The following is a 26093-nucleotide window of genomic DNA, read 5'->3' as shown; positions in this document are numbered from 1 at the left end:
GATCGCGCGCGTTTTAGAATCGTGTACAAATTATGTTGGTCTATCTAATTAAAAACAAATAAATATTCCATAAAATGAAAAATGCAGAGCCCTTGGAATTTAGAAACCGCTAAAGTGCAAATGGTTTTTGTGGAAATGAATGGGAGAAGTTAATTAAGTATTAAGTGGTTTCCATTTTTTGGGCAAATGACTTTGATTCTTTGATTAATGTGAGGATTTTGTTGTTTGATTAAACTTGATATTGTGACGTGTTGGTAGGAGAAGGCTTTATTACAATCAATTCTTCTTTTGTTGGATTTGCTAATTGAAGCAAAATTATAGTTTCATGCCCTAAATGCATATGGTCTCTTGAAATATATGTGTACAATTTAGGTTGGATTTTGGTTTAATTACCACAGAATTATGTGAACAATGCTAATTCTAGAAAAGGATTTATCACTTTATAAAGTAGAGTTGATTTTTATGTGGAGTATGTGAATAAGGAAATGGGTTTTGGTTTCATTATTAGAAATCGAGTAGTTGGCAAAATAACAAAGAAAACGTATATAGGTTTCCACCGACACTAGCGTGATATATGCATAAGCAATCTCAAAAGTTAAATTATTTTAGGTCTTTCTTTTGGAAAGTAAAGATGATATCACGTTTTAACGTTACAATACTTTTAGAGTTGTCCTCATCTTAGTTATTGGTCTAGCTAGTATCCATATACGCATATCTATTTCTAAATAAATAAAAAAAAAAAAATCATATCGTTTGTCTGTAGACTAAAATATGTATATATTGTTTGAATGCATGCAAGTATTATTTTATTTTTTTCATGTATTCCATCCTAGTCATGATCATGACACTACTCGAAAATCCGTTTAGCACAATGACGCTTTTTTCCTCCACACCCCCTAGAGGGAGATGCTGATTCCCAAAAAAGTGGACATGCAAATTAATTTTGTTTCAAAGGGCTATTTCATCAATTTTGGGCCGTTGGTTGGTTCGCTGGTCCATCAACGGGTTGGATCCGATGGTCCGCTAATCCATCAGTGGGCCTATGGGCCACTCCAATACTTTGTTAATGGGCCGGCTACCCAAACCAAACCCCGTCGTTCAAATCTTTTTGGTTAAATTAAGAAATATGCCATTCCTATTTGTATTATTTTGTTTCAAAATATAAAATATGCTTTTGTATTTTGAATACAAGTAATTCATGAATTCACACCTTCATATTTTGAAATGTACATTGAAACACTATATTTAATATCCAACACTCCTACCAATATTCAATTTATATACCTACCAATCATATCTCATAAATACACGTCAACGTACAGAATTAATCATTTACCAATATTCACAAAAATTTCTTTTAACCCATCTATTGCATGCATTTCTATTGTGAAGAATAGTGAGGTATTATATTAAATTTATTCTTATCCACAAATGGTTCTTTTTCATATTTGAAGATCGCTAGTAAGTAAAAATTTAAAACTTCAACTTGGCACAATTTTAACAAATGACAAGTTGATAAAATTAGAAGAGAATTAGTTTAGTCATAGTTTCTCAGAAAACAAAGAATAATTTTATTATGTTAAAACAGAAGGGATTCTATAAATGAGAAATGTGATAAAAGAAGGAAAAGAAAATAAAAATGTGGAAAAAGAGAGAAGATTGATTCCAAAATCCAAATTAGAAGGCGACAAAGAAAGCAGGGGGGCTGCTGCTTGGCTAAGTGTATAAATAAATTGCAGCTTTTTCTCAACTTCTTCGCCGCGCAATACGCGCCGTATTCTCATATCTCGGTTTCTCTGTTTTGTTTTTTGCTTCCTTTTTTCCCCTTCCCCTTTCTTTCTTCTTCTTCTTCTTCTTCTTCTTCTTCTTCTTCTTCTTCTTCTTCTTCTTCTTCTTCTTCTTCTTCTTCTTCAAACGTTTAATTTGATCTCTCCTTTCCTAACCAATAAACCAGAGATGTTCACGGAGTCGGACAACAATGGACAAGGTTGTTTCCCGTCTCCATCCCCTTTTTCAATTTCCATGGCCATTCTTGTACGTTTCTATGTTCAGTTTGGTGTAGTAAGTGCAAATTCTCCATTGGATGAGGCACTTTGAAATAGTTACCATTTGGCTTCAAAACTAAACAATTAAAGCAAAAAAAAAAAAAAAGTGAAATATGTCAGATTAGAAACATTAGCAAACATTTTTTTTCTTAAAAAAGAATAAGTAAATAAATAAAATAGAAACATTTGCAAAGCAGACCATTTTTATAGTACTAATGGTTTGTACTCATTCCTACCTATGTGTTTTTTCTTTTAATTGCTGGGCCTCCCTATGTTATTATTATTATTTTCATTGTAAGACAATTAAATTATACCACAAACCAACAACCACAAAGATCTCCATATCTCCATTTTCCTAAACCAAACAAACACTAAAATCCAACCTCCAATCTACTTCTTACTTCTTTCCCCCCCTCTACTATTTATAACTCTCATTTTAACCTTACCTTTGTCTCCTTCAAACCCCTTCCTTTTTTTTTTTTTTTTTTCATGAACATATTATTATCATTATTAAAAATAAACTATAAAAATCAGTCAAATGATTTTTCAATTCAAAATTTTGTTTTATCTTGACAATGGAAAGAAGAATGATGAAGTGAAATAGAAGAATAGGAAATCGGAAGCTCGTATATGTGGGTTGGGCCTATTAATTTGGTGTTTTAAGGGCCAGTAGGCCCAATTAGGAGAAAGCTCCGAAGCTTCAGCCTTCGGGTACCCAACGGAAATGGAGGAAGAATAATAATAAACCGATATATCTGCCAATGCCAGATCATTCAGATTCGACATTGAAATGACATACTACACATCACATAACATTATTTAATACCTCCTTTTTTTAATTTTTATTTCTTCTTCTTCCCCACTTTTTTACCTTCAGCTACGGACAATGGATTGGCATTTCTTTTGTTTTGAAATTGAACCCTCCTATTGTTTGTACAGACACAGAACAGAACCGACCTTCTGGCATTTTGCAGTACAAAATTTAAAAGATAAAACCTGGAAAAACACATACTACACATTGTTTTCTGTACTGGAATGAATTAAAGAGAAGGAATTTATGATTTCATATATAACAAAGTGAAGTGAAGTACCAAAATAACCCCGGTTTTCTCTATTGAATCATAGACAAACGCGTGTTTAACAAAGAGAAAAGAAGAAAAAATTGAAGAGAAAAACGGGGGTATTTTGGACGGGAAAGAGTGTAAAATTGAATAATTAATCCTACTAATTATGAAGAGGATCTGGACAACTGGGGATTTTCCGTTTGCTGTCTTCAAATCCTTCATCATGGCGGTGATGGTGACGATCGAAGGCTCTGCTGTTGAAGTATTTTTGGAGAAGTTCATTTTTGGCGTTGTCTTTTTCTTCACCAGGGAGTGATTTATCCGTCGTATGCGGTGGGGACGGCGGCGGAGGAGGAGGAGGAGGAAAAATCCGTGATGCTCTAGCTTGACAGTGACAACAAACCCAAATCTGTGACACCCAGAGGATCAAAATTAGTATAGCAAAAGCAGAGGTGGAGGAAGAGGAGGAGGAAGTGGCGATTCTTCTGTTGAACATGGTGGCTTGCCGGCGGCCGGAAGAAAAACCCACAATAAAAATAAAAAAAATAAAAAAAGAATTTGAAACTTGAAATATTTCAAGAACACTCAAATCCGTGGTGTATGTGGGTGGTCGGCATGTATGAATGTCATAGTAAATTGAGTTTGGAAAAAATAGAGAGGAAAGAAATTGTTAGTGCGTTGAAATGGATTTGAGGCTTAGGTTAGAGATATAAGAGCAAAGGAAAAGACGGCTATAATGGGACTCAGAGAGAAGAGAGAAAGAGAGTCGACAATGGCCCACGTGATGAGGGAATAGCAGACTCAAATGGTCCACTTTCATATAATATGATAATGGCAAGTTAGGTTTGACTCCTGTTTTCTCTATTTATTACTACTTCAATTTCCTCACTCTTATAACTTAACACCAACACCAACAACAACAAAAAAAACACATAGTAATTTAGCATGGTTTTGCTCCCCATATTTCAAAATTCTAACTATGTCGGTGCTATATATATATATATATATATATTCTTTTAGAAAGAAAAAAAAAAAAAAAGACTAAGATTCCAATAAAGCCACGTAAGGTTTTGTTATTGGATGTCTCGAGTAATTAGGAGACAATTACAACGCAAACTCTTTCTTCCTTGATGAGTGGATTGGCAAAGGCATCTATATAATTTCTGATGAGATACAACAGTCATGTGAGTTCTTTGGGAGCTCCCAATTGGTCTCATTTCTACCAAACATTTTAATTTATGGCCCTAAATATAATATTATTGTAATAATACTGAAGCTTTCCGTACTCATTGATCCTATCAATCTAAGATTATAATTGGGTTAACTTAAATTAAATACTTTTGTAGAAAAGAGTTGTTCAACATTTTCCCCCTCTTTTTTCCATAGAGGGGGCCACATAAAAGTATCACCCACACCATTCTAAAATTTTCAAAAAACATGTTTTGGAATGAGAAAACTTTTAAAGTAGTAATTATTATAAGGTGAAGGTTCTGAATAAAAAGAAGAAAAAGAAAACCCCTTGCACAACCTACTAGTATGATTCATTTTTATGTGGATTAAGGTGTGTGTAGATTAGCAGGTGATAAAGATAATTAATTACGCATGCGTTTGTGTTTAATTAGCATCTACTTTATATATATAAAGAAAAACGACAGGTAATTAATTAAATAGTTGTTTTATTGGGTAACGTAAAGACATGGACTCGTAACTGAGAAAAGAAATGGGCAGAGGGTGGATTGAAAATGAAAACATTTGTAGTGTGGATGGCAGAGAAGGGGAGGGTAGGCAATGACTCGTGAGAATGAATAAAGAGTGATGAAGGGGATATGTCCCACACAAAGAACAGAGCATCCGAAAGGGAAAAGAAAAAAAAAAAAAGGGACCCATTTATCAATTTCAGAAAATAAAATAAGGCTATCTTGAATTTTGAGCCCCATGCAGGCATTAAAGTTGAGCAACTTTTGCTTCTTATTTGGACTTTGTACTCTTCTTCTGTCCTATGACCTTTAATCCTCTTTGGGTGTCTTTTTATTACCTTTGCCTTTTTCCTTTTGGCCCTTTGGGGCCTCTTTACTCTTCTTCTTCTCCTTCTTCTTATTCTGCAAGAGAAAAGGCAAATGTTAAATAAAAGGGGGGGGGGGGGGGGGTGAAAACAAAAAAGCAAATGACTTGGTCAATATTGGATTTCAACTTCTTCAGACTTGACAGCTTCTAAAATTCCAATTACATTCTTTTCTTCTTTACCTATTCACATCAAATTACATATACACAACACTACAAGCTTAGTTTTCTTTTATATTGAACCAAAAAAACTACAGCTGCCTCTGACTCCAAAAAGTGACAAACTGCCTGAAATGTTCTTTGCTTAAACTTTAGTCAACCTATTCCCTCCAATCCCTACCAACAAAGCTAATATATGACAGTCTACTGTTAGTTATATTATATTTGTAATGTAAATGATAGATTTCATTGATATTATATACATAGTCTTCTAAATCTGGCTTAATTACCACTTCAAAAGCTCTTGGGAACACCATCAATTTACCTGATCATACTCCATAATATATACTTAGAGAAACAGTGCCTACAAATTCAATTAAAGCAACAACAGAGATACAAATCATTAATGTACCCAGTAAGTGAAGGTGATGGGGTGGATTTTAAGCATAGGTTGCCACATTCTGACCCCTGGATTTGTACAACTTGCGTTAGAAGATAAATTTGCTACTGTAACCTTTGGTGAAGTACGTGTAATAGTAAATTTTCAGAAGCATGGCTGCAAAACTGCAATTTCAAACCATGAACTAAGCCCCCATCAGTAAAAACACCTTTAGGCGTGTTTTACTTGAGATGTTCTGTGCGTAAATCCCTCCATGGTACTGGGTAAATTAGATATGCGTAATTAATTGTATATATACCTACAATTACTCAAGCTTCTACAACCAGATAAGTCATCCTGAAAGAAGATTTCTATACGAAAATTGAACTTTCACGAATTGGTTGAAGTTTGTATTCAATGACTGTGCACCCAAAAGATTCTAAATTCTCGAGGAGGTTTTAATTTTCCAGAATTGTTAGCTTGGCAATCGTCACCAGGATAAAGTAAAATGAAGTACTGGACCAGACATGATTTTTTTTTTTTCAAGGAGAGAAGGATCTGCCAAAAGATATGCACATTGTAGCATTCCATAAGTAGTGATTCACTAGCGAGGAGAATTAAGGAAGAATCAATTACATTACGAATAGCAACATCAGAGATTCAGAATCTTACGTAAAATAGGTTCTGTTCACCTTTTCATGTCTATACCTGGGTGCCCTGTATCAGATACGAATAAGTGAAACTGATGTTATACCCATTTTAAAGGCAGAAATTACTAATTGATGGTGAAACTCAAAAAGGAAATATTGGAAGTTTGAATCGGAATGATTTTGTAGATACATTTCTTTGCACGTAATTGATAAAATTAGCACTTCGGCCCGCTAAACCGAACGGAGCTTTATTTTACTTGGAGGTTGCCACATGGAAGAATTTATCTTCACTCCCCAAAAATATCAACAGGGAATATGCCTTTATTACTACTTGATATAAAATCATCAATTTTCTACAAGTTTGAGCGTTATTTCTAAACCATGGCTAGAGCTGATTATAGTAGTTTGAGGAAGATGAAAGGACTAACTTGTACATATACACACAGGAATGGAGGACAAAAAGAGGGAACATTTATCCTTTAATATCACTCTTCTAATCACGTGATACTGTCCAGGCCATCCACCTCTCTAGCAAAGGCAGAGTCACATATGAAACACAGTGGGGGGCCTTCCTAGTACAACACAAGAAATCAAACAACAAAATGCCAATTGAAAAACTTTTGCTTGGGCAAAATGTAAGTTCATTAAGGGTTGATTATCTTATTAAGGAACTTTAGCTCCAACTGAAGCATGGTTATTTATTTGTAATGAAGAAAGATTATAACTTTTACCTTCTTATCAATACCAGAACCTAGATCTACAAAGATCCACCCAATGGATTCCTGGGTCATGGAGTTCTAGCCCCAAAGCATACCCATTATGCAAAGAAAATATTTATTAGTATGTAGTGTACGATTAAAGCCGAACCTAAACTCAAGAAATCAAGATGGACTAACCACTAAGTAAGTGCTCTTCCCAGTCACAAAATAGGAATTCATTGGTGCCAAATCAAGCGCCTAACTAATAATGGTATTCCAAAAACTGCTGCATTTTTAAGTAATGAGAGATCTAATTCTTTACCAATTTCCTTTCAGAGTCACTTATAATGAGTAGGTTTTCCAAACTTAGCGCAAGTTATAACTTTGTTACTCTGCTTTTTTCTGCTTCGTATTGGGACAAATTAAATTTTTTAAAAAATCATTTCATCTAGATTAGAGAGAAAGAATTAGTAAGTGAGAAACCTTCACAAAAGTGAAAGAGATAGTGAGTTTTTCCTCATGCATCAGAGTAATTTAAAGCGCTTATAAATGGATAAAAGAAACGGCTATAACAGCCATGACAAACAAATACAACTTGAGCAACAGAATCTTTAACGATAAAATTAATATTGATTCAGATGGGTTACATAATAGTAGGTTCTAAGCTTTTGGAAAACGATGCCAAAAGGTCTGTATTCTTTCGCGCGAGCTTTCTCCTAATCCTTTCTCTCTGATCTATGAGCTTCAGTTTACAAAGGCAGACACGACAGTAGTAAAAGTTAATATAGGTTTTGAGTGTTTAAAAAGCTTATCTTGGTGTCCCACTTACTTTTATAAGAAACAATTAATTGATTTGGCCATTTTGGGAAGGGAATTTTTTATAAGAAAAATATTAAGAATTAAGAGGAAATTATCAAAGAACCCTAGAAGGCTATAAAAGGGTAAGAACCCTTCCTAGATAAGGTACCTACAAAAAGCTTGGAATTTGGCACAAACCTAATGAACTTTCCAAGCGGACATCTAGTAGGTAAATGTCAAACATGACCTAACTTTCAAGCCTCCATCAAAATTCTCTTATTTCTCTCTTCCATTTGAACACCAACTAACTTGGAGTGATCCAAGAACGGCCCCAAAATCCTAAAACTGCCTAAACAGTAAAAGTGGCGAACTATTTAAAAATATGTAAAATAAAAAAAAAAAAAGTCAACCTAAACGCACCCTTAATTGATTAATTGTAGACCTACTTTGTTAAACATACATTCCACCTAAACACTTAGAGAGTATAATTAAATTTAGCGACCAATATTCAAAAGTTGTCCCTATTGTTTCATTTATATAGTCATAAATAAATTACTGAGAAGCTAGTTAATAGAATGAAGATTTTTTTTCTATCATTCTAATCTGCTTAATAATTTTCTCGTTACAAAGTCAGGTTAGAAAATCCAAACATCAGTTAAAAGAAGTCCAATAATGCTAAACTAATAATGGTTTCCCTATGTCTAAAATATGTTCCGTATACTCACGCTGACAAAACATCAAGCATTTGGTAGAATAAGCATATTTTCTCAACATACCTTACTAAAAAATTAATCTATGAAGTCGAAGCTTAAGAAACTAATGCGCTCACGAAACATTATCTAGATTGAAACATTGCACGAATGTAAACTTCAAACCGATTGTACTCTTCATCATATATGTTACAAAAGAATGCTATTCAAAAACAGAAGAATTGAGAACAAATGAAATAGAGAATGTGCTACTTACAGGGTTTTGCAATCCTTTGACGTCGTTTTAGTTCAAAAGTTGAGTGAAGGAAATGATGAGAGCTGAGAGCAGTTCTCCATCGGTGGACAGTAATGGCCTATCAACTAAATTTTGAAATTACAACGAAGAAACGGAAAAAAAAAAAAAACAAAACGATAGAGAGAAATTGTACTCCGTTTCCGAAATTGCGAGAGCTTAGAAAGTCCAATAAGGATTGGATCCTTCAACTGCGTTCGTAGTTTCATCTGGGCCAGGAAGGAAGCCTGGGTGTGAGCAGCCACGAAAATGGACCCGAATATCACCATTTTGGCCCACATTTTTTCAATAATAACTTTGGATTTGCTTTCTGCTTTTCTTCTAGATCAAAGAAAAAGTTGAAATGCAAGTAAGGAATTACGCATTTGGATTGCATTAAGAGATAAGTCCTCTAATTTTAATTTACCCTATGGTTTGGAAGAATTGAGATAGTTGATTCCTGTATTCAAACTTATAAATATTTGTTATACTACAAATAAAATTCATAAAATATGTGATTTGAAATCAGCAATCTCACAAACTTATCTTCTCACCATCTTATACGACTATATATTGTATATCATTAGACTATATCATTAAATTTCACTTGGTAGTCTCTATGGTGTATCTTTAGCTCACTTAAGTAACAAATATATGAATTGTCTTGATTTCGAATCTCAGATAATTGAAACGCAATTGGCTTTCAAGTGATATTAATAGTGAATTTATTTAAAAAGAGAGAAGAATGTGACTTGTTACAAAAGACAAAACATGCACGATAGAACTTGTCATACATGTATGCCTTTTTTCTTATACACCTTCTTAAGTTAGAGAGTGAAAAAATATGAAAGCTAAAGAGTTTAAGGGTAGGATTATGTTGTCTTAAATGGAGTTATAATGATGCATTTTTAAAGAACGTTGACCTAAGTTTTCTCATGTTCTATTTGGGAATTCAGTTATCTCGTAATCTAATAATACAAACTACAATTTTAAGTTAGTAGTGGGTGTGCAGAAAATGCCTTGTATGATGATGGGACTCCTTGATCGAGCTCTAAGAATGAGTTGAAGGGTTAGTTAGCGCTACTTAGGTGTTGGTTAGCGCTATTTAGGCTCCTTGACCTTGAATGTAAACTCAGTGGTGTAACTCTCCTTTTAGCCTATCATAATCTTGTTTATGGTTCTAGTACTTTTCTTTTTTTTTTTTTATTGGATTTACTTTTTTAAGTGAAATTATATTCAACATTAAAATTAATTTTTATTTTAAAATATAGTGCACGTCAATTAGATCCAATCAAAACAAGTGAGAAAAACAATAGAAATCAATCGTGGGAAAACTAACTTCACCCATTGGATTATGGTTTTACGAGTACGATTAATTTCCATGCAAATTAAAAAACCAACATCTTTATCTAGTTTAGCAAATCAGAGGTCTTTTAAGTCTACGAATCTATTTGTAAAATTAAAAAATAGAAACAATTAATACATAACCAATAGACTAAAATTATTAAGCATCCGATTGAAAGAATGAAGTAAAAGTACAAAATAGATAGTAAATAAATTTAATCATATATCTCATCGATTACATCTATCCTTCAAAAACTAGAAAAGTAAAGAGAAAGAAGATATACAAAATGTTAATATCACTGACATGTGAGCTTAGTCTAGTCGATATGCATCGATTATGTAGTTATGTTACTTTGTTATAGCGGAGTTAGTTGAACAATGTCCCACGTTAATTAGGAATAAAGGATACAATGGTTACGAAAATGGGAGAGAATGTTTTTGTTTGAAAATTTTATTTTAAAAAACAAAAGAATATCATAATAGGGTGAGAATTATTATTATTACTTTAGATATTGATGGTTTTAAATTTGAAATTAGATATTGGTTTGGAATGAAGACAAAAGTGGTAACAAATTTGAACCATTCATCTAGATAGAAACACATATCACATAGCATGGACAATTTGGAAAATGGGCCTTGTTTGTTTTTGTATAAGGTTGAGTATGGGCCTCACAATCCAAAGCCCAATGGTAATGTAGATCTTACCCATCTTGCAACAGCTCTCTACAATAATGTCGGTGGTCCACGTAACTTATTGACGTGACTCATATCATAGATTAATCTATATTTAGTTTAGTTTAATTTAAACTCACTCCGATAATTATTCTCACGCAAAGGAAAATAGAATTGCACAAAAAAATAAAAGATAAAAAAAGACGAAGAAAGAAGAAAGAAAAAAGAAGAAGAAGAACAGTAATGGTAATGCTAGAACACATCCGAAGTAAAGCAACATCAATTGATCATAGGATTAGGATTAATTAAGTAAATTGGGAGCGTAATGTGAGGACAAAAGGAATAGAGGGGAGAAAAAAAATGTCAGCCCCATTCCGTTGATAGAGATAAGGGTAATGGGTTGTTGCCACGTGTCAAAGGGAAATGGTGAGAGGAAGTGATAAGGTTTGAGATCCCAACTATGTGATCTTAAATTCAAGTTTTTTACCAACTAAATTTACAACCACTAAATTGGGTTGTGAATGGATAAAATGAGGATAGTAAAGAGCTTATAAATACACTACCATTTCACAGTGCAATGCCTCTCAGACTCAACAGCAAGAGCTTCTTCAAACTACTCTACTAGCTATTAGTAAATCCTTCTAACCCTCGGGAAAAAAAAAAAAGAGGCATCAAATGGCTTCATCCATTCTCTCATCCGCCGCTGTTGCCTCTGTCAACAGTGCTTCCCCTGCTCAAGCTAGCATGGTGGCACCATTCACTGGCCTCAAATCCGCCGCTGCTTTCCCCGTCACTCGCAAGAACAACGACATCACCACTTTGGCTAGCAATGGTGGAAGAGTTCAGTGCATGAAGGTATCAAATTCAATTTCTTTATTAATTAATTATATATTTGTTTGAGTTGATGAATAATTAGTTCTTTTTTTTTTTTTTTCTTTTCTTGAAATTTAGGTGTGGCCACCACTTGGATTGAAGAAGTTCGAGACTCTTTCTTACCTTCCTGATATGAGTAACGAGCAATTGGGAAAGGAAGTTGACTACCTTCTCAGGAAGGGATGGATTCCCTGCATTGAATTCGACATTCACGTATGGTTTTTTAATTTAATGGGATTGAATACTTAAATTAATTAGTGTTTGCGAGATTACTTAGTGTTTTTTTTTTTTTTTTTCTTCTTAATTTTGGCAGAGTGGATTCGTTTACCGTGAGAACCACAGGTCACCAGGATACTACGATGGACGCTACTGGACCATGTGGAAGCTGCCCATGTTTGGCTGCACCGATTCATCTCAGGTGGTTAATGAGATCGAGGAGGCCAAGAAGGAATACCCCGACGCATACATCAGGGTTATTGGCTTTGACAACGTCCGTCAAGTGCAGTGCATCAGTTTCATCGCCTACAAGCCCCCAAGATTCTACACATCTCCTTAAATTCCATTATGCTGCGGCTTTCTTGAGGCGAATTTCAACCATTTGCCTTTTTTAAAGCTTCATCACTTGGGTGGTTTCAACCAAATTTCCCTCCTTTAATTTTTTTTCTTTACTCTTTTTTTCTTATTTTTCCATTTTACGTTTTGGTTTGTCTGTTGAATCCCACTATGTTTATTTCCCCGACTTTCCAATTCGAATTGGAATAAATGATGCTTTGATTTGTTCTTGAATTATCCTATCAATCAATCGCTCCTATTTGCATCTTTCCTTGTGAAAATTCAATCTATTTCGCTATGAATGTTCAATTGGGGTTTGCGTTTGTGTTTGTGTGGTGGATATTGATTCGTGGTAACGATAAGGTTTAATCAATTTCAGCCACTCAACCGTTGGCTTCATTTTTCCCTTTTTAAATTTCGAATAATTCTTCAAAGAAAGAAAACAAAAACCATTTGGGCCAAATGGGCCGTTTTCTCGAGTAATGACCCCCAACGACTACTTTTTCCATCGTGGATGGAGAAACCGCCACGTGTATTCTTCTTAACAGGCTTTACTTAAAGAAATATCTGGCAATGGCCCAGCTCAAAATTGACCCATAACCATCATGAAAATTACTTCTCTCGTCGTGACAAAGTGGGAACTCTTTGTATATCTTTGGCTGTAAACTTTTTATCTAATAATATCATATCTAATCCCACTCTCTCTTACCTTTTCATTTGATGTTATTGATGTTAAAAATGACAACCTTTCAAATATCTCATCAGTTTAAGGATATAAACTTACTTCTCCACTTTAAACATAAACTATTGTGATTTTTCTTTTTGTTTTTAAACTAAAAACTTTGTATCGATAAAGATAGTTGTCCTCATTCATATATACATTGACGTCGATTTATTTATCTAACGTGGGACTTTAACATATCTACAATGAATTAATATGAAAGCATAACCATGATTCAATCATGGTGATAGTAATATCTTTTGATGATAGGGTTGAAAGTAAATTAATGTATCGATGAAGGGGCACAGAGGATGGAGCATAATTATCATCCTAATTCTATGGAACATTTTTTTTTTTTTTTAATAATGTGAACCTACTAGATGAAAAATAATGTCAATATGTACTTGTCAAAGTCCTTTGTCTTCAAGGAAGCACAAACCTCCATTCATTGGAAATAAAGGAGAACCTTACATTTTCAAAATCGACCAATCAAAAATATGATGGGACATTATGAATTCAAATGGTGAATGATAGAAGTGATCAAAAGTATCTTATCATGGAAGAATAAGAAAAAAATGACACACCACTGCCCATTTCAAGAAAATTAAAGATGATGCATTTTTAGTATACACTTACAAAATATGTTTTTTTTTTTTTTTTGAAGAAACTTATTTTTATTTAATTTTTTAATCAAATTTGTTTAGAATATATTTTATATTTTAAACTCGAACACTTTTATTCAACTTAATATTTAGAGAGCTAGATATAATTAGAATTACAAGAAATCAGAAAGATATTGATTGAATTGAAAACTATTAGAACAACAAAAAATTTAATAACTTAAATTCTTGAATATATTGTATTCTATTTGAATGTAATTTGGAGTGTTGAAAATTTTCATAAGTTATGGCTGAGATGGATAAGGCCAAAGGTGTTGGTTTGGATGTGAAATTCCGTAGGTTGATTGTTTAAACGTAGTTAAAGAGCGGGGGGAAAAACAAAACAAAAGAAAAGACAAAAGACAAAAAACTACAAATGAATTTAGAATCTTCCCTTCCTATTTAAAGAAATCCTATTTTTGAGATGGGAAAAGGCAAAGAAGTAATAATAGAAAGGGTATATTTGTAATTTGATTTTTATATATATATATATATATTATGATGATTTCGGGATTCAAGTGGACGAAAATGAGATGATGGAACGCGGGAACCTCTTCCGTAGTAATCGATAGATTGGAGATTTTAGACCACAAATAAGGATAGCCGTCGTAATTATCCATTTCGGACACCTTTCATTAACCTAACCAACCGGTCCCCTTCCCCGTTGTAACCCTAACCCCCCCTATTTGGCCCATGAGCTTAGCCTCAGGCCCACCATTCATCCAACCCACAAACTGGGCTTCAATTTGCAACCAAGCCCAGACTAGTTCTATTGAAGATTCCTGGTGAATAAGATGAAGAAAGTGAACCAAAACTGTTCGAATTTCGGAGAATAAGATTCTCTTGAAATTGTTATAGCCGAAATTTTTGGAATGACAATCTGTATAATATGCAAAGTTTTGTATTTGTATGATACTACTTTTCAGTACAACAAATGACAACATTAACTCTTTTTAGTTAATGATTACCATTTTCACTAGGTTAATAAATTGTGTTCTTTTAAAAGAAATGGTTAATGCATGAGAGTTTTTGTAAAGCTATTTTTTTTTTTTTATTATTCTTTTTCACATGGTAAATTTAAACATCAAAACAGGTACATGAAACCATTGTAATAGATAACATAACTCAATGATCTGAACCGACCTGCTCATGTTATCAGAATCCATCATCCAGAAGCTACGCTTTTTGTGATGTAAATAATGCATATTTGTGTAAGAAGTTAGAGATAGATATTTGAATTGGGTCCCTCTATAAAATTTGTGAGGTAAGACTTTTCTGAATCATTTCCTTTTGGCAGTCCTAGAAACAAGCGCCATCTCTGTTTTGTGGATTCCATCGAACTTGGTGAACGGAAAGGGACATTTGATGCTGAATGTTATCAGTTATTGTTTAATAATTTCTATGAACTAAGTAAAAGCTTAAATGAGTTTATTAAATGTCACAAAGAAAAGTATCTTCTTCACATCAATAAAATTGTGTCAGAATTCAGAAATCAATACTCCAATAAAGAGACAAGCTCTGCAACAAAGTTGCTTTGAACATCAAAGAAAGAGAGAGATGTTTATTCCACCAGCAAAGTTGCTTTAATAAAAGCTGAGAGGTCGGCGATACCGTGAAGATGCCCTGAAAAAAAGCAAAATCTAATTCTTCTATCCATAGCGTTATGCCCAAGCAAATATGCAAAAGTAATAGTGAATCGAAGGTACAGAGCCGCTAGAGTCGATATTTGCTGATCAAGTTGTTTGAAGCGTGTATATTATATTCAAGGAATTACAACAAGTGCTGTTAGATCAAAAGCAAATTCAAACCCAGAAAGATGAACAAAATTCACAATTAGTTGTACAATATTCACATCTCGATGACTTCAACAGACTCGAGTTCAAGTTCTGCAATATGTACAGATTGGATCTTTCTCACTTTGAACTTTCTAATGAAAATTTCCTCAACCTTAAGACTTCTAATTACAAAAATATAATACAAGAGGTTGACATACACTCGTCGCATTCTTCTCAACTCAAAGAGAAAAGAAAAGGGAAAAGCCTTAAAATACACAGCTTTAGTATACATGGGCAAGTTTTTTATTTACATTTACAAAGAACACTTCAAACATATTCACAAAAAAGAAGGCAAATTGTAATTGTAACCTTTCTTCTCTTGAGAGACTCATCTCTTTTGAATCTTTTTTTTCTTCTATTTGTATTGGGAATCTTGCTTTTCTTGAAACTGTAATACGAAGATGACTTTTGTCTTTGTATTTTAGGCGAAAGCAGGGATGCTGCAATTTTGCCTATCCCTATCAAGGCAATCAAAACCCTCAATCCTCACCGTTGGTTTGTTCCCAAAACTCGCCCTTACGCGGCCTCCTTTCCTGGAGGATGTAGACGGCGACAACTGACCGGACGGCGAAGCAATCGGAGTAAAGGGGATGAATTTTTCTTCTCTAAATCGAGCATCCTGAATCAAAGGGTTGGCTACTCTGCTCGGCGGCGACCCACATAAAAACGGGGGCGACGAAGCCAACTGCGTAAACGATTGGTCCACGCTGCAACCGCCCTGTTTCATTGACAACCATATGATCATCAATCAATCATCAACAAATTAGAATGATGTTGAAGAAAATCAAAGGAAAACAGAGGAAGGCGTACCTTCGTCAGGAGGAAGTCAAGGAGATCCGGTCCGGCGGCCATGTCGATTGGCTCAACTTGGTGACTGAAAATTAGTTCAAGAGGAATTAGCACTTGATAACAAAAGAGATTGTATTAAAAATAAAAAAAGAGAGAGAGAGAGAAAGGAAGCGATGAAGAACCTTAGATTCCATCGAAGGGAAGTATCGGAGTGGGCGTTGACGGTGAGACGACGTGGTTTAGGGCAAACAAGTTGATCTCTGAAGTCAGAAATGGGACAAGGAACAGAGGTTCTCATCTCCTCGTGGCCCGAGAAGGCGTTTGACAGAATGGCGCAGTGATTCATATTTGGTGTTGGGTTATTTCAAGGGACAAATAATAAAAGCTGAGAAAGAAGAGGAAAAACCAAAAACATATTAAATAAAAAATATAAAATCATGCTCGCGACAAATGGCACCAAAACAATCGTAAGAAAGCGGAAAGAAAGGAGAAGAAAATTCAAAGTTTGATTTTGTCCCCTAAGCAGATCGGAATCTGTTCGGCAATTTCGCAAACAATTAAATATATATAAATTATATAATTAAAAGTTCAAAAAGAACGGACAAAAGAATTAGATCATTAGTTGGCATGAAATGATCCCTTTGTTTCACTCTCTTAACATTATTAAATATTAACACAACACCAACAGATGTTATCCAAAGACTCGCCCGTTTTAACCAAAAGCAAAAAGAGAGAAACATAGATCAAGCAGAGGAAACAGGGGAAAATAAGAAAATTGAAAGCAAAAACAAAAAAAAAAAAAAAAAAAAAAAAAAAAAAAAAACCCTAAGACCGGTAAACCCATTAATGAATCAATCAGTTCCCACCAAAAAATCCAAAGAAACATAAACTGAAAACATGGGTTCTCTCCAAGTAACCCCTATTTCGGTTCATCCACCAAAGAGTTCAGAGTACAATTAAACCATCTAAGACACAAAGAACTTGTAAGATTTAACAGAAATAAGATAGGCAGATCCAAAAAAAAAAAAAAAAAGAGAGAGAAACAGAGAAATTCAGATGAAAAAAAGGAGGGAAGAAGAAGAATACCTCAAAACGAAGTGGCAGCAGTTGAGTATGAAGACTTGAAAAAGGTAAAGAGGTATGTATTATATACAGAAATGAAAGAAGAAAAGGTAGAGATGTGGATGGGGAAGTGTTATAGAGAGATAGATAGAAAGAGAAAAGAGTGAAAAGGAAAGAAAAGGTGAGTTTACAAAGGGGGAGACAAAGCAATCAGAATAGCAGAACAAGAAATAAAGAACAGAAATGGCAGAGGGATAAGGTGGATGAAGACGAAGAAGAAGAAGAAGGGAAAAAAGAAATAAAGAAATGAAGGAGGAAAAAGAAAAAAAAAAAGGCGAGCAACGGTTCCCAACTCAAAGCCGAGTCTTCGCTTCGGTATTTGAGTTTATTATTTATATTTCAATTTTTTAATATATAATTTTTTTAATAATTTTTAAATTACGTATTTATTAAGCATTTTGTAATTGTAGCATTGGCGGTGCCGGTGATGTTACCGCCAGCCCACCGGAGGCGACAGATATTTCACCGCTTTGAGCGCCTTTAACGCACCATTATCACTTTTTAATTATGTTTTTTTAATGTTAATCAACTTTAATTTTTCAGTATGGTAGATCTATCCATTTTTAAAAATATATGTATGATACATACATATATGTCTTTGGAGAACTATGAAAAAAAAAACAGTAGGATAAAATTATCTTTTAAAAATAAATTTGACTAAAAAAATTCTTAAACCTGATTTGAAAAGAGAGAGAGAAAAAAAAAATCTAGACATGTATGATAAAGATCTATTAAATACGGGAGAGAAGAACCAATTTGGTAGATAAATTAATATATTAGAGAAAACAAAATTGATTAAAATTTAAAAATCTAAACGCCAGTATTAAAATATATACATATTTTTAATTCTGCTTTCTTTTATCTACATATGAATATCTATAAGTTTTTATTTTTTATAAAAGATTTTGGTACATTTTAGATGTGACTAAATAATAGAGACAAATAATGATTTTGTTATTATTATTTTTAATGTAAAACTATATAGATTATATCAATCAGTTAGGACAAATGGGAAAGAATGATTCTCTCCGTAGTTGCTTTTAAATGGTAAGTATGTTTTTAGTCTCTAAAATGTGATTTTTTCGAAGGAATTTTTTTTTCAACTTGGTAAAAAAATAATTTTATATATTTAAGCAAAACCTTAAACATAATGTGATAAAAACTATATTCGCATATGATAAAAAAAAAAATATACAATTTGAGAGATAAGAAAAATGAAATTATATTTGTAGGACACTAAGTATGTTTAATAATATTAATTTTTGGTTAAAGAAGAAATTGAAAATAATAATAATAATAATAATAATTAGTTAAGGAAGAAATAATAATAATAATAATAATAATAATAATAATAATAATAATAAAAGGAGGGTTGTACTGAATTACCAAAAGAGGTATAGGATTGTGACACGTGTAAGATTTCATGTGGTTAGTCGGCAGATGAGCATTATTGTTAAGAAGGAAGTGGTCACGTGTTTACACGCTTTTCTATGTTGCAACCTATTAACTGTTTCTTTTATATTTATTGAAGATTATGGGGAGATCCATCATTTAATTACGCTTTTCCTTTCTTCTTCCCAAAAAAACATTAAAAAAAATGCTTTTCATCCTTTTTGTTTTTGTCCTGTGAAAATTATTAAAATTAAAATACGGTGTCATTATAATATATAGTTATATATTACATGCCCATAAAAACAAACTATATTCTTTTTAGGTTTTTTCAAAAATATAACAAATCACCAAATATTTACGTAATATAGAATAATTTTGAAAAAAAGAAAATGCTCACAATCTAAAATAACAAAAATAACATGCGCTTAGTCACACTTGCGTGAAAAACGATTTTGTACTAAGTTTAAACGATCTATTAGTGATAGTGATATATGTTTGTCTGTCTATGATAGATAATTGTTTGTTTAGATATTGGTACACGATCGTTTAGATCTAAGTAATCGCAGACAAGAAGAAGTGAGCATATAAAAAAAGAGAATTAATAATATGAAGTGGAGAATAATAAATTGCAAAGAATAAAAAAAAAAGAAGTGTAGTGAGGAATGATTCCACAATATTCCACTGACAAATGACAAATCTGAAATTTATAAAAAAAACTGCTTCATGAGTTTATTTTTACATGGACCGTAAATATTTTTGGATTTTGTTATATTATGTTTTATTATAATCAATTATAATAAATCCATTGGATACAAACACATTGAGAAAAAAAGGAAAAAAGGAAAAAAGAAAAACTAGAAATAAATTAGAAGTGTGTCTAATCACCTAAGTACCATAGGAATGATCATCAATCAGTCGGAGTTGCTTTTTAACAAAATCGACCCCAAACCGACCTTAGTCAATTTAGTAAAGTATCAAATTGACCTCGAAATCGATGAGTAAGGTTGATCAGTTTAACACTTAAAAATATATTTTGAAAATTATTGATTTGAAACTTTTCGAAACCGATCGACTTCGGTTTGGTCGGTCAACTTGATTTTTCGATCTATCATGCTTAACCCTACTAAGTAGTATTATTATTCCTCATCGGTCTAAGGACTATGAACATTTGTCAAAGAAAATGTACATTGTCAAAAGATTGACACGTATAAAAAATATTAAAGAATTATGAATAAAACAAACATAATTTGAATCGTTTCAAAATCACTCTCAAACACATCTAAACTAAATTAAAACTAAATATCATAAATAACAAAGTAAAAAATATGAATCAAATGTGAATAATGAGATAATAAACCTATTATTGATAAATCAAATGGTAGATCATTTTTTTTTACCACTCACACTAACCCAACCTAAGGAAGCCATAGTTCCCTTGAATGTTTAGTAGTATTACGTTTGGATTGATTACAAATGGTTATTGAATGTGACCGTATTTTATAAATCGGTTTAGACTTTTAAGGAAGAAGAATTATAAATAATTTCATATGATTAGGTAGTATTTTAGATATCTAAAATAAAATTAGTATTTATTTATTTAGTTGACATGAATAAATTGATCACATCAAAGCAAGGAAAGATTGTTACGCAAAAATCTTTCTGCATGGAGTCAAATGTTCACACTCCCAACAACAAAACACAATATAAAAAGGTCAAATTTTAATATGACCAACTCGATCCTAATTATATATATATATATGTGTGTGTGTTATGTATATATTCCTTTTTTGTTAAGAAAAAGAAACAAAGAAAAATCTTGTTTATGTTAATCTTCGGCCGCCACGGAGGGTAACGTCATCCGCTCTTTAAGCCTTTTGTGTTTTTATTAAAAAAAGTTTTTAAGTACATTTTATGGATCAAACATTTGATATTTAGAGAGGAAAGCAATACAATTTTTCGTGAACTCTTTTTTTTTTTTTATCAAAAATTAGTTTATCTTTTTCTTCATCTTTTTAGAACTTTAGACCCGTAATCACTAATACAAAAAAAAAAAAAAATGTAAATTCAAACTAACATATTTGAAAAAGAACAAAAGAAGGTTGTTTCTTAGTATCGTATTGTTTTGTTATTATCCCAATTAACATATGGATCTAAGACAACGAAGAAGGGAAGAGGGAATGATGATGAAAGGAGGCGAGAGATGGGAAATGGAAAGAAAGAGAAGAGTCGACCTTTTAAAATTATTGTTTATTTATTTAAGATGTCATGACTAAAAATAGAAACTTTTATAAACTCGTACGCATATTTTTTAAAAACTCAAAACTCAATACTAATAATGTAATTTTTCCTTTTGTAAATTATAAAAAGGTAACTTTTAATTGGTCATAAATGACACAATGAAATTATTTTTGAAATGCCATTTCCTTAGAATTACAAAAGAAAATTGTTGTTTTTGTATATAATAATAGCACTTTAAACTTTTGAAATATGGCTATTAAGAAATTAAACTCTTGATTTTGCCTTCAATAAATTTAAATTGTATGTATCATCATCTCTTGTCAAACACAAAATACATTTTTGCACACAACAGGTCTATTATTTAACATGCAAGAAACTTGATCGACACAAAAATAAAATTAGAAGTTGAAAATTAAGTCTTAACTTGACATTTTAAAAGTATATAAAACGTATTAGATACAAATGGTAAGTTTCATTGAAGAGCACGAGTTTTAAGACAAGCTGTAATTCAACTTTTTTAGTAATACTTAGCAAGCATTTATAGAATTATTAAAATATTGGAATAGAAAATATTGAAATTACAACCAATTAGAAGCAGTTGTGTACTGAAATTAGGCAAGTGTAATTAAGGAGGCATTAATGGGAGAAAAAAGTGAGCATATAAATAGATAAGCTAAAGATATTAGTATATTTAAAATGGGAGATAGGGAAGCCATGGGAGAGAAGCTAATAATAGAAAATATTTAAAGAAGGATTGTTAGAAGAAAATGTTAAAAGAGACAAACACTACTAACTACTAAGCCAACCTTGGTTAACTCTTTAAGTTGCATCCCATCTCCAAAATTAGAGGTTCAAATTCTTTTGAACTAGTTGAACTAGAAAAAATATGTAGAGAATAAGTCGAGCCTAGAATAATATACACAAATAATGACACTTACTTTATTCTTAAATTTTGAAAAGTTACAATAATCTAATAACGTTTTAAATCATCAATACTTCTATTTAGAGGCCCAAATAACAAGACACACTGAAATACTGAAACTAAACTTATAATTTAATCCATTAGAAAAATCAGAATATGGTTGAGTGGATACACACTCATTACTATTTTGAAGTCTAGTTCAATCGACCATTCGCTGAACTAAAAAAAACACCTTAAATATTGTAATCAGTATGGTCTAAACTCTAAAGGATGGTACTAGAAAGAAATGAATAAAAAAAAAAAAAAAAAAACCAAGAATGTGGACTTCCACGTGGAAGTCCACTCAATTTGGTCAAAGAAAACGTGTAAAACTTCAACTCCGTTTTGCTCAACAGCAATATAAGATACTCAACACTAATTAACAACAAGTTCCCAACAAAGGTATATAGAAAAGGCTCTAAAATTCCATTCCCATATAAGGTAATGTGCGGCGTAGTCAGCATATTGTGAGAGTGTATGTAACGGGCAAGCTGATGAAGGATTTCTGTGGGTTTTGGAAGACAGAATTGACCTAGTTTGTTTGGAAAGGCTATCATTGTTGGCTCGTGGGTAATTGGATTTTACATCAAAACAAAGCTTTAGAGAGAGAAAGAGAGTAAAAGAGATGGAAAGAAAATCCAAAGTTATTAGAATAATGGAGAAAGGGAACCACCATGAGTGATGCAGCTTTTGTTTTGTGGTCGCTTTCAAGTTCTCTTGACGCAAACAGGCATTATTGACATGAGAGGAAATGAGTCATCCAGCAATATGTGATTAGTAAAGCACATGCCTTGCATCCAAAACAACAGTGCACATTACTTATTGAACCAATCAATCGTGAGGAACTGAACACAAATTTCAAAATTCACACGTTTTAATTTGACTATTGCTATCCTGTACCAGATTCCTAGTATCCAAGTAGGATCAACCCCATAGCTCTATTGAAATTCCTACCCATATGCTAAAGAGGATAGCTCTGATTTAAATATATTTGTGCTCCCTAGTCTAATTCTATTTTGCAATTTTTTTAAACAATACAAATCAATTTTAAAGTTCAACAGTTCAGCTTATCAGATCCAGACTGATCCGAATTTGGTTAGTTTAGATAAGCAGAAATGTTTGAATGGGTCCAAGACTAGACTCGTACCTTAGTGGATGACATGATTGAGAATGATGGAAACGACTAAATTAACTGAATCATCCATACCTGATTTCCTCTTCTCCACGCTAGTCAACTCATATTCAAACCACTATTTATGAGTTTTTTTTCCTTCTTTTTGTTAATTGAATTAGATTTGGGATTGATGCGATTTGATGAGATCCAAAAACCTCTTACCTCTTGGTCAAACCTCGTGAGTATAAGCCTAATCCAATTAAACTATGTTCTGGAAATCGGCCATTTCTGAATTGACTCTTTTTTTTAAAGAAAAAAAAAAGAAAGAAAATTGCTTTCTCTCTTTTCTTGCAGTTTAAAGTAAAAGAGCACGAATATTTCAGAGAAAATTTTTGCTCTAGAAATCGATCAATAATACAATCAGACAGCATGGAATTGGACTTAAAGCCCACAAACTAGCTAAGGCCCAAACTTACTAAGGAAGAGATTTAACCTGGAATTTGTCACCACCTGCAACTTTACAATTATTCAAGCAGATGACTGTTCTGCAGCAGCTGCCGCAGCCTTTTTCTTTGCAAAGTATTCCTCCGCACGTGCGAGGTTCTTAGCCACTGATGGCTTAACCCACTTCTTTCGGCCAGGTAATACAGTTAAGGAGCAGCCAGCAGCTTCAAGTTTCTCTTTTGCTGCTGATGAAAAGGCCCGAGCTTTGATATTTAGCTTTACACTTAGCTCTCCATCCGCTAAAATCTGAAGGAAAGACAAAGTTTAAACAATTATGAATCAGTCACCAGAACTTTGATCATTTAAGAAACATCTGTTTTAATCACCCAGTTTTGATTTCACTTGGAGTAGAAAAGTGCATCACAATATCAATTTTGATATCAACTTGTGTGATCTTAACAATGTAGATACTTGAGACATTAGTACCTTTAATGGGAGTTTCCTTTCTCTTCCTGATGGGTTGATCAAACCCTTCTCTTTTAAAGTTTCCAAAGAGACCTCTTCTCCTTCCTGAAATCCTGCCTCTTCAATGTCTTTCAGATTCACTGGCACGTATTTAGGTAACCCAGCATGCATACCTTGAAAACAAAAGCAATTGTTCAGCTCGAATATCTTCAGTTCAAACAAAGGTGACCACAAGAAAAACAAATACAATACACGATATATCATCTTGGAATGTTTTTTTGTATAAAAACGTAGAGTAAAGAATGACAAGAGAAACGGGAAGAGGAAAAAACCTTTCTTTTAATAAAAAACATTGGAATATATTCATCAAGATAGCTAATAGAAAAAACTAAGGGCGGGGGTTGAGGAAACCCCCTCCCACAAAGCTAAACAAGAAGGAAATCGTTAAAATCCAATCTCTTTACATGAGATTGAAATACCTCTCATACACTAACCATTCTAACCAAAGGCATAGCTAGTAAACAAAAACAAGGGTAACTATACAAGATATTACGTTATAGAGAGATTTTCGTTGGGTTCATAGATTTTGTACTCTGTATGGGAGCTTGAGAAATTTCACTTTATTAGACTCAACCCAATATGAGAGCTTTTCTGAATTCTTTTGACTAGGTTGAGAGATCATCTATTCCTCTCATTGTCGTAATCCCCTTCTCATTTATACATCATTACCATTTCCCAGAAAGCAAAAAGTAAATTAACAGCCTCCTATATCCAGTTTGAAGAATATTCAATCTTCCACGCTGTGGGATACTTGAAGATCGTCATCATGAACCATGACAGCTTCCTAATCACTCTAGCCCAAACACCATAGTACAAATTATCGATTACGTTTCAAGAAACTGGGAGAAGGATGCGCAACTATAGAGTGGCTACTTTTCTCCCTTGCCCTAGCCTACAGAAAACTAACAAGGCCAAATGCCCTCCTATCGAGGAATAAGGAATTACATAAATTTCAAGTGCAATAATTCCAAACAACTGTTAGCAATTGCTCCGACAACCTCCCAAGTACTAGATAGGTAAAAATAAATGGAACGGAAGTTTTCGGGATAAGGATGAAAAGAAAATTGGAACGCTCCGAGTCTCCCTCAATGAAGCAACCATATTCTACAGCACTAAATAGGTAAAAATAAATGGAACGAAGTTTTCAGGATAAGAGTGAAAAAGATGATTGGAACTCACCCTCGATGAAGCAACCATAATCTATAGCACTAAATAGGTAAAAATAAATGGAATGGAAGTTTTCAGGATAAGAGTGAAAAGGATAATTTGAACTCTCCCTCAATGAAGCAACTATGATCTATAGCAGAATTAGCAATAGCGATTGCACCGAACTAGCAAGCTAAGATACGTAGAGTTCTAAAATTCATATACAAAAGGCAACTAAGCAGAAGAATGTGATAGAAATTACCTCCTGCAATTCCTCTAAGTTTGGGGATTCTCCGATAAAGAGGCATTTGACCACCTTCGAATCCTTTTCTTACACCAGGTCCAGACCTTGATTTTTGTCCTCTCATTCCAAACCCACAGCTACCACCCTGTCCCGCCGATATACCTCTCCCCTTTCTCTTGCCCCTCTTCCTCGAACCCGGCTGTGGTCCGAGGTTGTCAAGACGGAACCGCACATTGTCGGCGGGGGAGGCATACAGGGAAGAAGCAGCAGCCTGGTTGCGAACAACCAAGTGTTTACCATCTACAGCCTTAAATTTGAGTTTGGGTGAAGAAATGCTGAGGTGTTTTGAGTTGAGAATACTAACATTTCCCTGGAAAAGAATCAACACAGCAGGTAATTGAAGTGAGATGAGGAGTTGAATTTGAAATTAAGAAAGAAATGGAGAAGGTGATGTGACATACCTTGAAGGAAGTGGTTGGATAAGGAAGAGCAGTGGCCGTTCTGGTCAAGGAAGTTGAAGATAAGGAAAAGAGGGCAGCCATGGATAAGCTGGAACTGAATGATTACAGTTGACGTTCTCTGCTTTCTCTTTTCTTAGCAATATGACGATTCGGGCCTAATGGGCCT

At 33.3% G+C, this 26093-nt stretch overlaps 3 protein-coding genes and 2 long non-coding RNA genes across 5 annotated transcripts; 1 reads left to right on the top strand and 4 right to left on the bottom strand.

Annotated features, from left to right (window-relative positions):
* Positions 1–1557: 1557 nt before the first annotated feature.
* LOC127151429 (uncharacterized) lies at positions 1558–3958 on the bottom strand. Its single transcript, XR_007824362.1, has 2 exons — positions 3271–3958; positions 1558–2121 (listed from the first exon to the last, which is right to left on the bottom strand). It is a non-coding gene; the product is annotated as an uncharacterized LOC127151429 (long non-coding RNA).
* Positions 3959–4768: 810 nt separating this feature from the next.
* Positions 4769–8935, bottom strand: LOC127151428 (uncharacterized). Its single transcript, XR_007824361.1, has 4 exons — positions 8821–8935; positions 6381–6425; positions 5742–5797; positions 4769–5208 (listed from the first exon to the last, which is right to left on the bottom strand). It is a non-coding gene; the product is annotated as an uncharacterized LOC127151428 (long non-coding RNA).
* A 2296-nt stretch (positions 8936–11231) lies between these two features.
* LOC103489286 (ribulose bisphosphate carboxylase small subunit, chloroplastic) lies at positions 11232–12510 on the top strand. The gene is made up of 3 exons (XM_008448380.3): positions 11232–11706; positions 11803–11937; positions 12038–12510. Exons 1-3 carry the CDS (start codon positions 11527–11529, stop codon positions 12278–12280), a joined length of 558 nt encoding a protein of 185 aa, XP_008446602.1. The 5' UTR covers positions 11232–11526; the 3' UTR covers positions 12281–12510.
* A 2963-nt stretch (positions 12511–15473) lies between these two features.
* Positions 15474–17703, bottom strand: LOC103489287 (uncharacterized). The gene is made up of 4 exons (XM_008448381.3): positions 17367–17703; positions 16463–16665; positions 16302–16365; positions 15474–16209 (listed from the first exon to the last, which is right to left on the bottom strand). The coding sequence occupies exons 2-4, from the start codon at positions 16624–16626 to the stop codon at positions 15913–15915; spliced, it is 525 nt and encodes a 174-aa protein (XP_008446603.1). The 5' UTR covers positions 16627–16665; positions 17367–17703; the 3' UTR covers positions 15474–15912.
* Positions 17704–22301: 4598 nt separating this feature from the next.
* LOC103489288 (50S ribosomal protein L15, chloroplastic) lies at positions 22302–26093 on the bottom strand. Its single transcript, XM_008448383.2, has 5 exons — positions 25928–26093; positions 25485–25836; positions 24038–24189; positions 23601–23857; positions 22302–22783 (listed from the first exon to the last, which is right to left on the bottom strand). The coding sequence occupies exons 1-4, from the start codon at positions 26006–26008 to the stop codon at positions 23636–23638; spliced, it is 807 nt and encodes a 268-aa protein (XP_008446605.1). The 5' UTR covers positions 26009–26093; the 3' UTR covers positions 22302–22783; positions 23601–23635.

Source organism: Cucumis melo, chromosome 10, assembly GCF_025177605.1.
Source record: "Cucumis melo cultivar AY chromosome 10, USDA_Cmelo_AY_1.0, whole genome shotgun sequence".
In the NCBI taxonomy this organism is placed as follows: domain Eukaryota; kingdom Viridiplantae; phylum Streptophyta; class Magnoliopsida; order Cucurbitales; family Cucurbitaceae; genus Cucumis; species Cucumis melo.
This window is presented reverse-complemented; position numbering and strand designations above follow the sequence as displayed.